Raw genomic sequence first — 13,104 nt, forward strand, 5'->3', positions numbered from 1 at the left:
GAAGATTTTACATGCTGGGTACTATTGGCCGACCTTGTTCAAGGATGTCACTATGTATTGCAAAACTTGTGAACCATGCCAATTCTTTGGTAGGAAGGATTTGCATCCTGGGAAACATCACCCAGTGATGTCCATCCATCCGTTTCATAAGTGGGGAATAGATTTTGTTGGGCCCCTACCCATGACTGCCCACAAAAAGAAGTATCTTTTGGTAGCCACTCAGTATGTCACTAAGTGGGCTGAAGTATTGCCCTCCCCGCTACAAATGGTAAGGTAGTTTCAAATTTCATATTTGAACGTATCTGCACAAGGTTTGGGACACCCATGGAAATAGTATTTGACCATAGGAGTCCATTCTTAAATGAAGCAGTGGAGTTGCTCATGGATCGCATGGGTATTGATCATCGCACTTCTAGCATTGATGTATGGTACTGAGGTAGTTTTACCCCTAGAGATACAGATTCCGGCCTTGAGATTGGCACAAGAATAGAGGATGACAGAAGATGAACATGTAGAGGCCAGGTCGGTACAACTCGACGCCTTGCACTACATCAAACAGAGATCCAAAAGAATCAACAAAAGGCCCGCTTGGATGCTAAAATTCGCAAGGGATGGGAAAGACACTTTGCTGAGGGGGATGTTGTGCTATGCTTTGATAACAGATTGGACCACCAAATGGATAAGAAGTTCCTGCCACTGTGGACTGGTCCATACAAAGTCATCAAGGAACGTAGCAATGGGTATGTACAAGTTCAGGAGTTGCATGAGCCATATGGCAAGAAGGTGATCAACAAGCGTTATCTCAAGCCCTTCTTTGTGCGTGATGGAAATGCTGTGCATTCCCTGCCTGGGGGGGGGAACTGTTATGGATAAATTTGACCAAAGTAAAAGGCATAAATATGTGTGTGTGCTTGTATGTGTGGCAATAGTATAATAAAATATGATGTGCATAAGGCCCAGGGTTGAGGTGGCAGGGCATGACCATGTGCCACCCTTCCACGTAAGAGGACCCATAAGGTGTGTTGTACATAATCCATGGTAGTAATAATATAAAATGATAAGGTGGCATGGGTCCTCCATGTACCACCCCTCCACCTGGGCGGTCCCATGCCTGCATTTAGTGAGATATGGCCCAAGGACCATGGGAGAAGTAATATAAAATAGGTGGAGATGGATTTTATATTGGATTATTCCCTCCATGTAGGACAGGCCCATGTGGGGGGGGGTGTAGAAAGTCCAAGAATGCAAGTTAAATAATGGGAAAGTAGGATGAGGTGGCAAGATTCCTTGTGCCAACCCTCCACTTGTCCTCCTAGATGTTTGAATGTATCATAAAATTGGGAAGAGACCAAGGGAGTATCTTAGACTTAGGACATGGGGGTTGATTTATGTGGAAAAATGAGGCAAAGGGTTGTCGCACACAATTGAGAGTGCGTAACCGCCTAGCCCACATGGGAGACTCTTCCACACACACCATGCATGTGGGAGGATGCATTTATTGGGAGAGACCCCCTCTCTTGGCTATAAAAGGAGGGGGCTATTCCTTGATGGGACACGCTCATTCTTGTAAAGCCACCTAGCTAGTACTTTGATTTCTTCCCCCCATCCTTCCTTTCAAATAAAGCATGACCCTCCTTCCTTGATGTCTCCATCTCTCTACATTCCTCATCCCATTATGTACATGCTCCTCTTTCCCCTCTCCCTCTCCCCTTGTGCCATAGTCTCCCTCTTCATTCCCACCCCTCTTAATCCCTTTTCCCCACCCATGTTAACGCTTCTCCCCTCACGTTCCCTTTTCCTATATGGCCCTCGAGCGTCGCCATGCCTAGCATCTAGCCTCTTGTCTCGAATTCTTTTCTAGTTAATACCATCTATGAGGGGCAAATTCGGCCCATGGCTCATGATGAGAGGCAGCAAGGGACACAATCTGGTACAAATGCGAGAACATAGCACATGATATGCGTATTGGGATAATAATAATCTTTTTCCTTTGCATTCACACATGGCCATTTACAAGGGGCACATGCGACTGTGGTCTACGTTGATGACATGCAACGACGGGGATCCAAAGGGAATCGAACTCGGGTAGCTAGCTCAGGGGCATGACCACGCATGGCCTATAGTTCGTTGTTCTAGTTGAGGGGATTACAGACATGCGAGGATGGAGGAGACGGGGCAGCAACAATCAGCTCCCATTGGTTGAGCATGCATGGACACGGGTGCATTAAAACTCTCCAAGTTGTAGAAGGCCTAATTTGCATCATTTGATTAGCAGAAGTGGTGTCCATCAGAGAGGGAAGCAAGCCCCTTGTCTCAAGGAGGGGGGAATACTTCGTTGTGTAAGGCAAATCATTGTGGATAGTATGTAGTGGAATTGCCACCTTATGAGTTGGTCTTGTTTCTAAAGCTCTTGTAGGGTGAGATGTTGTCACCTTCTACTATCCAAAGTTCAAAATTGGCAGAAGAAGATCCATGTCTGTATCTGCACCTGAACTCTTCAAGCCCTTTCTCAGGCACTCACCAAGACCAAAGCTCCCTCACTACAAGAGCAGCAGCAGCACTAGGGCACCGTCCCATTAAAGTTGAAAACCGTATTTTGAAATCTAACATCATCAAACGAAGCAATCCGCAAACACTCACCTCTGACGTTCTCCACGAATTTTCGTTCCCCGCAAGAAGTTGGAGTCCAGGTTTGCTCCTCTACATACCTTTCCTTTCTGGGGAAAATTTTTGTCTCGAGAAGGTTCACTTTTTCTTCTGTTTGGCAGATGAGGAGCACCGGATACGTACAGAAAGACTGTGGCAGGATTCCTTTGCGGATCCATCTCAGTGGGACCTTGAAAATAACGAAGTAAGTGACCAAAGGGGCTGGGCGAATTATTTTGAAATTGCTCACCTAATGTTTATACATCGTAGCCTATTTTTTTTAGATGGATGAGTCTATCGTGAGTTTTAACAGACAACTCCAAAGACTCCAGATTTCAGCCATCGAAGCAGTAAGGAGGCGCTGTTGCCAAATGGGTGGTACACTCCAAGTTGGTTTAATGTTATGCTTGAGAAAAATGAGGATCAGAATCAGAGAAGCAAAGCATCTGGTCAGCATTCAACGGAAGAACAGACGTGCTCAAATTCTCGAGGCCTTGTCTTGGAGGAGGAACTATCACACGCCGATAATACATGCCAGGCTACCTTTGGATCTGGAGTACAAGAGGGCAATGCTGGGAAGATGGTAAGTTTAGAGAAGACACTCAGTAATTCGGAAGGGACGATTGACCTGCCTTCCATCGAAATCTTTATCTCCATCTTGCAGAGGTGCAGGAAAGAAAAAATTCTAGCAGATGCCAAGCGTGTGCACGCAGACATCTGTAATAACGGGCTGGAAACAGCGGTTGGGAACTACATTGTGCCAATGTTTGTGGAATGTGGAAGTATGCTCGATGCTCAGGCAGTTTTTGACAGGCTGCATCACCGTAATGAGCATTCATGGACTTCTCTCATGTCAGGGTATATCCAATGTGGACAAGCTCAGCATGCTCTCAGCCTCTACCAGAGAATGCAGGAGGATAGTGTAAATCCTAGCAGCTACACGCTTATGGCCTTACTAAAAGCTTGTGCTAGCCTGAAAGATGTGGAAAAAGGCCGCGGTGTGCATGCTGAGATTGCACAAAAGGGATTTGAAACAGACCTTTTTGTTGGCAGCAGTTTGGTCGATATGTATATAAAATGTGGTTCGATTGCAAAGGCACAGAAAGCCTTTGACAAGCTGCCAGTTCGAGATGTTGTGTCATGGACATCACTAATTGCAGGGTATGCTGAACATGGACCTGGTCATGAAGCACTAAAATGTTTTGAAGAGATGCAAATGGAGGGTATATCTCCAAACGCTGTTACGTTTGTATTTGTCTTGAAAGCTTGTGGCAGCATGAGAGCCATAGGCAAGGGCCGTGAAATACATGCTGCGATTAGACAAAAGGGATTTGGAAGAGATATTTCTGTTGGCAACACTTTAGTTGACATGTATGCCAAATGCGGCTCACTTTCTGAGGCACAGGAAGTCTTTGACAAGCTTCCAGTTAAAGACGTTGTGTCTTGGACTGTATTGATTGCAGGATATGCTGAACATGGGCCTGGCCATGAAGTACTGATTTGTTATGAACAGATGCAGCTGCAGGGTGTCTCTCCAAACGCTGTCACATTCGGCTGTGTCTTGAAAGTTTGTGGCAGCGTGGGAGCCATAGCCAAGGGCCGAGAAATACACATGGAGATTCCAAAAGTGGGATTGGAAAACGATGTTTTTGTGGGTAATTCGTTGATTGACATGTATGTCAAGTGTTGCTCACTTTCAGAGGCAAGGGAAGCCTTTGACAAGCTGCTAGATCGAGATGTGGTATCTTGGAACACACTAATAGCAGGATATGCTGAGCATGGACCTGGTCAGGAAGCACTGGCTTGTCTTGAACGCATGCAAGTGGAGGGCTTCTGTCCAGATGCTATCACGTTTGCTTGTTCCTTAAAGGCCTGTGGCAGCATTGGAGCGATGGAGAAGGGCCGAAAAATACACATTGTGATTGCACAGAAAGGATTTGAAGGAGACCTTTTTGTTGGCAGTGCTTTGGTTGACATGTATGCCAAAGGTGGCTCACTTTCAGAGGCACGTGAAGTTTTTGACAAGCTGGCAGTTCAAAATGTTGTGTCATGGAGCGCACTGATTGCAGGCTACGCTGAACATGGACCTGCACAGGAAGCGCTGAAATGTTTTGAACAGATGCAATTGGAGGGCATCTCTCCAAATGCTGTCACGTTTGTTTGTATCTTGAAAGCTTGTGGCAGCATGGGAGCTATAGAAAAGGGTCGAAAGATACTTGCTGAGGTTGCAAAAAGGGGGATTGGAGGAGATCTTAATGTCAATAATGCTTTGGTTGACATGTATGTGAAATGTGGCTCACTATCAGAGGCCCAGGAAGTCTTCGACAAGTTGCCAGTACGAGATGTTGTGTCGTGGACTGCACTAATTGCAGGATATGCAGAACATGGCCCTATTAAGGAAGCTCTGAAATGTTTTGAACAGATGCAAGTGGAAGGCATCTGTCCAAACGACCTTACATTTGTTTGTGTCTTGAAAGTTTGTGGCAGAATGGGAGCAATAGGCATAGGTAGAAAAGCACATGCTGAGATTGTACGAAAGGGCTTTGAAAGAGATGTTTTTGTGGGCAGCACCTTGGTTGACATGTACGCCAAATGTGGCTCACTTTCAGAGGCAAGGGAAGTATTTGAGAAACTGCCAGCTCAAAATGTAGTGTCATGGAGTGCAATAGTAAAAGGACATGGCATGAACCATGAAGGCAACGTGGCTATACAGATTTTCGAGGACATGCAAGAACAAGGTGCGAAGCCAGATGCTATGGCCTTCACATCTCTTCTTACTGCATGCAGCCATATGAACCTGGTACTCAAGGGTCAGGCATATTTCATGAGGATGAGGAAAGATTATGGTGTTGCATCCACACTAGAGCACTATACTTGCATTGTTGATCTTTTTGCGCGATCAGGACATCTAGAGGAGGCAGAAGAATTTCTTGAAACTATGTGGAGTCCCTCCTCTGAGGGAACATGGACAGCTTTGCTCAGTGCTTGCAAAACTTATGGGGAAGCAGAACTAGGACAGAGATGCTTTCAGCTTCTGCTCAACAAGACTCCAGGTTCTGCTACTCCGTACGTGCTTATGGCAAGTGTCTATGCCAATGCTGGCAGGTGGGATGATGCATATAGAATACAGGAGCTGAAAAAAGCCTAACCAGAACCTGTACGAGTTTGTGGTGGGTAACAGCCCAAGTATCGAAAGCTGTATTATTTTAAAGCTCACAAATGAAAAGGGGTCATTTACCGAATCTAGATCTGGCTGCAGATTAAGATTTTTTGAGGAGCAGAATAGGGCTTTGCAGAGAAACCGGACAAAGAGGAATTCTGTGCTATGTGTAATCGATACTTGTAGAATGTGCAAGCCCTGTCAGTATGATTATATCCAGATTCAAAATAGAGGAGATTATGCATTAAGACTGCTGCATACATGAACTTGAGAATGGTCATGCTCTCATAGATTTTTGGCCCTGCAAGGGTCCATTGGGTTTGTAGGGGTAGTGGTGGCCGTTCTAGAAAATCGTTTAATCCGAGTCAATTTGACTCGGATTATAATGATGGTTAGTGTTTAAAACACGATGGTTAGTGTTTAAAATAGGGTAGTTAGTTTTAGGGTTAGTGTATTACGTATTGTTAGTGGTCTTGTCTCTTAGCTTTTGAAAGCTTTTGTTGTTTTGTGGCGGCGTTCGTCTGGGCGTGGCGACACAGGAGGACGATTTGGCTCGCTCGTTTGGGTGTGGCGATGCAGGAGTTCGATTCGTGATAGCGTGTGTAGATAGGGATGTAGCGGTGTACCGATGCTTGAAGAGGGCAGCCATTCTTGGCTTGCACCTCTTCAGAGAATCGGAGAGCAAAGTATGGGGGATCATCCCTGTCAGGCATATTTTTATCTGCCCTGACAGGAGGTAGGAGCACTTGCATGTTTATAAAATGCATGTATGCTTGTGGTGCAGCTGCAAGATGGTCGTGTATGCATCGTGTGCGTCTTGTTGTAAAGATTTCGATACGGAAATGGCGGATTGTGAAGGTTTGTGCTCTAGTGTTGGTCTGCGTATGTTTTCGTCGTCTCTGGAGTGTAGATTCATCTGCAAAATTCGATGCAACCGTGTCTGGGAAGTTTTTACCAAGTTCTGATTTCGGGTTCTGAGATGAAATTTGTTGTCGGAGTGCCTGGACGCGCTGCATGAAGCTTTAGGTGGGTGTGGAGTGTGTTTCTGGGGTGCGAGAAGAAGCACGAACTGGAGAAGGACCACACATGTGTTGTGCGTGACGATCTGGGACGCCGCCATGACAGTTTGGGGCTGTGTATCTATGCAGAGTCTTACTGTGTGTGTGTTTTTTAAATAGACGTTTTGCGTGAGGATCTGGCAAGAAGCGATCAGAATTTGGGGCTGATTTATGTGTTTGGGGGGAACTAGATGTTCTGTCGATAGGTGCGATGGGTGGAGAGATTGAATTTTCCGTCAATACCTGTTATGGTTGCGATGGGGATGCATGATGTGTGTATTGGATAGACGCTGCGATGGACATGGTTTTAGAGAATCCTGCAGTGTTAGTTAGTTGCAGTCAAAGGTCGAGGGATGCGTGAAGCATGCCGCTTAAGAATTGCGTAGTTGCAGTTAAAGGTTGAGGGGTGCGTAGAGTGAAACAGAGAAAGAAAGAAAGAAAGAAAAAGTCTATTAACGTCCACTGGAGACCAAAAGGTCTATGGGACAGCAAGAAACCCTCTAGTACATCTGCTTTAGGGAGGGCACATGGCAGCTCCCAAGGAGTGCAAAAAGCAACCCCAATTATTTAGAGTACCTACATGATATTCTGGAGAGTAAACAGCCATACATCAGTTTAAGATTGAGTCTTTTGGTTTTGATTTAAAATCTCTGATTAGTGCTACCCCTTCACGGTAAACTGCCCATTTTCCATCCTTTCTGGCAGCCTTGACTTTAGCTTATTCAGTTGCCTTTATGTTGAGTTGATTTTGTGCAAGCTCCTATGCTATCCATACTTTGGTGCCCTTCAGCTTGTAAGATTGTCGAAGAAGCTTGACTCGCATATCTTTTGACTTCAGTGTAAGGATTGCATGACCTCTATAGTGCAAAATAGAAGCTGGCCTGGAGTCATCATCATTCTGCTCATCATCATTCACCCATTCAATGTTGGGCAAACTTGATTTGATCTTTGTCAATATTTCACTATATGTATCCTCCTCTTTGTACCAATCTTTTGGGAGTCCCCTTATTCTAATCTTCAGCGCATTATCACATCTAGCTTCGTGTTCTTTAATCTCTGCTTGGATATCATACGGGGACGAGCATTTTCTGAGCGAAATCTTCCGAGCGTCCGAGCGAAGGAAAAAAAAAGCTTCCAACTATGCATAAATATGGCAAAAATCGATCAGAAGAAAACATAGTTTCACTTAGAAATATGCAAAGTATCTCTAGAAACCCAAGGAATGATGGAGGGACCACTAACTATAGCATTGCCTTTGATCCTTCCACTCGGGTTGAGAGGATAGAACCACTTGTTGTAGAAATTTACCCGCAAGGAACCATTTGTCAGTTCAAAGAGGTGTAGAAATCTCATAAACAAGGGAGAGGGGAATCAGCTTCCTTTGGCAACCTTGGCCGCAACTGTCATAAAGTTAGGCGCTTCATACAAGCAATGAGATGAGCTGATTGTAGGAGATGGGGACCTTCTTGAAGATCTCATTACAGTAAGATCTATGCATTTCAAGTACATTTAGTGGTTGCTCTTTCATCTTTCATCGGCCCTTTCTTGCTTCCTTCGATAGTGAATATCTAAAATACTTGCTGCCCATTGTGTATGTGCAAGAGCAGCTCACCTTTTGGAGCAACCGACGGTCCGACTATGTTAAGATTTCAGAAAAGTTTAAGGTGTTTGGAGAGGAAAAGTTTATATTACACAATGTCGGTTTTAAGAAGAACACTCACCCTATCGTACTCAATATGCTCGATATCATAATAATTGTGCCCATTAAAGACTCTTTTCTTGTAGCATATCTTTCCATGTTTTCAATGCTCACACTCAACACATTGGTTATGGCAATCAGGTCTGACTACCCAATTTTTTTAAATGTCCTTCCAAGTTTTCCTACATACCATCATTAATATTGACCTCCCCATAGGGGATGTTGTACAAGTTATCAGCACTTTGATAGTGGACTGGTGTAAACTCTGCCTTGTATGAGAATGCATGTGGAATTTGCAAGGAAACAAAGATATCAAGAAATGTTGATAATGTGTTCTGCTTGTCTTGCAACAAACCATCTTCCCTCATAAAGATCCCTAAAGTGAAGGCGCTTATAACAACAACTGATGGTGCGTTGATTGATGTCACTTTGAAGGATGCAATTGTAGACAAAGTGTTAAAGCTTCCTCGACCTTTTTCAGAGTTGCTTCATGGAAACACCTCTTTGTTGAAATCATATTTATTCAGCAAGAAGGTCGAAGGGCGTTTCTTAACAAACAACTTTGGGTGTTTGATGGGTTATATTGCTCCTGCTCTCTGTTGACCAATGTACCTAGAGCATGTAGTTGTTGTCACTGGAAGTCTAGCTTAAGTCCACCGAGACATGTTCTCACGAACTTGCAATTTGTACATATTGTTTGCTTTACAATAAAGACTTCTATGGAGTGCTTGCTTTGTTGACTATAGTTTTGCAATTGAGTGCCTTGCACCACAAAATTTGAATGGCATAGTTGCCTTGTAGGCCCAAAGATCAAATGAATAATATGGAGAATAGCTTTGTTGATGAGGAATTCAAACAAAAATATCCAAATAATAATTGTGTTTTGTTATGTGTTTCATATCTCCTTCACTTTCACATATCACCTCGTTCATTGAAAGCTTCCATATGTCATAAAGTGAAGGCCTTAATAGCATCACAAACCTTAAGCTTCAATGAATGGAAGAGCCATTTAGCAAATCCAATGTTTGACAACATTTATCTAGGAGTGGAAGGCTTTGAAAGCTATGTTCAGTGTATGGAGGATGAAAATTTCACACTTAGCCCTTTTGATTCATTTGCACTCTCCACATTGGTGGCAACATACACATTTGAAATCGAGGTTTTTGTAGATATAAATAACAACATTGAAAAAATTTGTGAGTATTGCAATTATGACAATGGGAGCTTAACCATGCAAATTTTAATCCAACATTTGCCTATGGTTGTTTACCCATACAAGTGTGTAAACCATGCACCAAAAAGAAGACGATGGTCTCCAAACATGGATGAATGCTTAAAGAAATTTGTGCTTCAAGAAGGTGAAACAAAATGCAATAGTCTCAGAGAATATATGCAAGAAGCTTTTCCCTCTTACAACATATCAATTTCGACTCTTAGGCATAAGGTTCTAAAAAAAAAACGAACTAGCGATGAGATGACTAATGAATGCAATTAGGAATCACAACCTCACAAGGAAGAGGTGTTGTCTTTAACACCACTTGTTAGTACAAAACCGAGGGAAAAGATTTCCATTGATAATAATATTTCCTTCGACAAGTTCTTACAAATGTTTGACCATTGCTCGTATCAAGTAAAGAAATATATCAACAAAATTAAAGACACCCCATCATATGATTGCTTCTCTTGTGAGAAATTGCTTTTCAAAAAACAAACAATATATCTTAAGAAGCAAACATTTCAATGGATCCACGGAAGAAGACAAAATAGCAATGTGGAATGCATGGAGAAGCACTATAGAATATGTTACGAATGCAAAAAGGCAGTAAAAGGAAACATTCTTCCAAAATTCTTCGTCCCGTCAAATATCTGCTTGAATACACCGTTGCCTGAAGTGTCTGAACTAAACGATGTGGAGGAACACTTGGTTGCACCTAGAATTGCTTTTGCCCAAATAAGAGAAATGACTATTAATGGTTAGATGGGCATTAATGGAAGCATCGGTGATTGCAAACACGAATAAGATATAGCAAGTTTTGCCACGCTTCCTAGATGATGATGATCATGCCGTAATTGTTGGGATCAAAAGAAAAATGCAATACAAATCAACATTTGCAATGGGTAGAGTGTGGCCATACGCTCTTATGAAAGCATTAAAGGCACTTTTAGATACACCATTGAACAAATCCAATCACGTCACAATAAACAACAATTGGTACAAAGAAGTGCTTGAAGGAACAATACCACAGGTTCATTGTGATGTGAATGAGCAAGAGGGCACTGCCATTGTAGGGGAAGAGGACGATATAGAGACAGACACATTGGTGCATAACCTGGTAAATGCAGAACACATTATAGATTTCGAGACACAAGAAATTTACGTGGCCTCGTCTGAAAACCATAAGCCATTGGGCATCTTCAGAGATAAGCATAGTGGAGGAATTGCATTTCCCATCCCTTTTTTTCGGGTTTCCCAAAGAGATTAACAATACCAAGCTGACATACTTTGATATAATAAAGTGGGAAACAACTCATCAGTCACTAAAGTTTGTTAACAGCATTCCAAATGTTTTTTCCAAAGCGATAAAGGTTTTGATCCACCAGGTTATGCAATCTATATGGGTGCGTTTAAGGAAAGGAACACTAAAGAACAAGCTACTGTGTGCACGGGACGTTAAAACCATCACCAACATTGAGCAAGTACTGAGATCAGGAATAGGATATAGAGACTTAGAAAGCCTTCGCACTTCCCCTAACCATAAGGAAAAACTATGCAAAGAAGCATTTGCAATGATGCGTCAATTGGGACAACCATGTTTCTTTATTACCTTCTCGTGCACGAAGAGAATGTGGGTGCCTTTGGTCAGCACACTCAAAACAATGTACAACAAAAGAACATCAAAAGAAATTGAACTAGGACATGCAGTAGCTATTGTCCACCTCGTAAGACAAAACCCTACCTTGTGTGCATGGTACTACATACACAAACTGCGAAGCATGATACAACTACTACGCAAAGACAAGTCTATAGTTGGCAATGTTGTTGATTACTTCTTTGTGATGGAATTCCAAAGCAGAGGTAGCCAGCACGAGCATGGAATCTTATGGGTTGAAGAAGCACCAAAATATCTTTCAAACCATGAAGAAGACATCATAGCATTTGTAGATGAACACGTGACATGCAACAAGGATTTCCTAAATGAGAACATGAAAGAAATACAGTCCCACAAGCATACAAGGACATGTTCCAAAGGCAAACATAGATTTTGTAGGTTTCATTATCCCAAGCCACCCTTACATTCAACAATGATACTTACTCTGCTTGATGACGTTGACAAAAGCAACAAAAGAGAAACTTATCTCCACATTTGCCAAGAAATACAAAATATTGACACGAATAAAAGGAACACATTGTTCCAATGGTTGGAGTCTTTGCACATCACCTTGGAAACATATATCCTTTCACTAAGAGCTTAAATAACGAAACCAACATTGTTTTCAAAACGTGAACCAAAAGACATCTTTACAAATGCTTTCAATAAAAAGATTAGCTACCTTTGGCAATCAAATATGGATATACAATTTATTATGGATCCGTATGCTATTGCATCATATTGCACGTCATACATCACAAAAATGGATCGCACGATTACACAATCAATGCAAGATACACTAGCCACATGCATTTAAGAAAATAATCCCATGCAATAGAGATTGCAAAAAATGGGGAATGCTTTTCTGCATGCACAACAAATGAGTGCACAACTTGCCGCGTTCATCACTTTTTCTCTACCATTGCATAGGTCAAGCAGGGACTTCCAATTCGTAACCACAAATGAATCAGGCAAAAGGGCATTCATTCTCAAACGCAAAGAGCAACTGCAAACGCTAGAGAATGACTCAACAGACATTACTTGTCAAACAATAATCGACAAATACAATAACAGACGAGAGCTCAACAACATCTGCCTTGCAACGTTCACAGTCGAATATAACCACAACAACAACTACTCTAAGAAAAGGAACCAATCTAAAATTTTGAGGTTTGTAAGGTTCAACAAATTCAAAGACCCGGATAAGTACTACCGTGAGTACGTCCTCCTATATTACCCCTTCAAAGGAGATGAGGAAGAAGAATTAAAAAAGCATGGGAGCTAGAGAGATGCATACCTTGCAGGGGAAGCTTTTATACACACCAACAAAAAAAAATACAACTATGAATACAGGCACGATAATGACATGGAGAGTTTGTATGAGGAGGATAACCTTTTAAAAAATAGTGACATTCCATCTTGTGACATCCGTTGCCAAAATGGAGATGGTTACGTCGTATCGTTGGACATGCCTAGAATGTCAAAATCCATTAGGAATGATCAATTCACAATTACAGTGAGAGACCATATAATCATGGATAATGACGAGTACTTCCAAAAAATTAGATAGTCAAACAAGGAGCAGCGAGAGCTTTTTGACGACATCATGCTACAAAAACATTTGCATCCGGAGGAGAAAATACATTTGTTTCTTACTGGAGGAGCAGGAAG

At 42.4% G+C, this 13,104-nt stretch overlaps 1 protein-coding gene across 5 annotated transcripts; it reads left to right on the plus strand.

The window, feature by feature from the left end:
• The first annotated feature begins 2,292 nt into the window (after positions 1-2,292).
• LOC147896194 (pentatricopeptide repeat-containing protein At2g03380, mitochondrial-like) lies at positions 2,293-6,054 on the plus strand. Of its 5 annotated transcripts, XM_087383035.1 has the most exons (4): positions 2,293-2,361; positions 2,514-2,690; positions 2,769-2,851; positions 2,960-6,054. In XM_087383035.1, the coding sequence occupies exon 4, from the start codon at positions 3,050-3,052 to the stop codon at positions 5,792-5,794; it is 2,745 nt and encodes a 914-aa protein (XP_087239161.1). In that variant the 5' UTR covers positions 2,293-2,361; positions 2,514-2,690; positions 2,769-2,851; positions 2,960-3,049; the 3' UTR covers positions 5,795-6,054. The 5 variants fall into 5 exon arrangements, with proteins under 5 accessions (XP_087239161.1, XP_087239157.1, XP_087239158.1 ...); XM_087383031.1 differs by lacking the exon at positions 2,293-2,361 and having other exon boundaries at positions 2,394-2,690; XM_087383032.1 differs by lacking the exon at positions 2,293-2,361 and having other exon boundaries at positions 2,394-2,690; positions 2,972-6,054.
• The last annotated feature ends 7,050 nt before the right edge of the window (positions 6,055-13,104 follow it).

The sequence above is a fragment of the Dipteris shenzhenensis genome, chromosome 12 (assembly GCF_047967505.1).
Source record: "Dipteris shenzhenensis isolate YYH24624 ecotype China chromosome 12, Dip_SZ_1.0, whole genome shotgun sequence".
Taxonomy (NCBI): Eukaryota; Viridiplantae; Streptophyta; class Polypodiopsida; order Gleicheniales; family Dipteridaceae; genus Dipteris; species Dipteris shenzhenensis.

Excerpts from the sequence above, each read along its gene's own strand:
- LOC147896194 (XM_087383031.1), top strand. The coding sequence starts at position 2,423 with ATGTTGTCACCTTCTACTATCCAAAGTTCAAAATTGGCAGAAGAAGAT. Across the intron at positions 2,691-2,768 it reads CGCAAGAAGTTGGAGTCCAG|ATGAGGAGCACCGGATACGT; the intron begins GTTTGCTCCTCT and ends TCTGTTTGGCAG. Across the intron at positions 2,852-2,959 it reads GGGACCTTGAAAATAACGAA|ACAACTCCAAAGACTCCAGA; the intron begins GTAAGTGACCAA and ends GAGTTTTAACAG.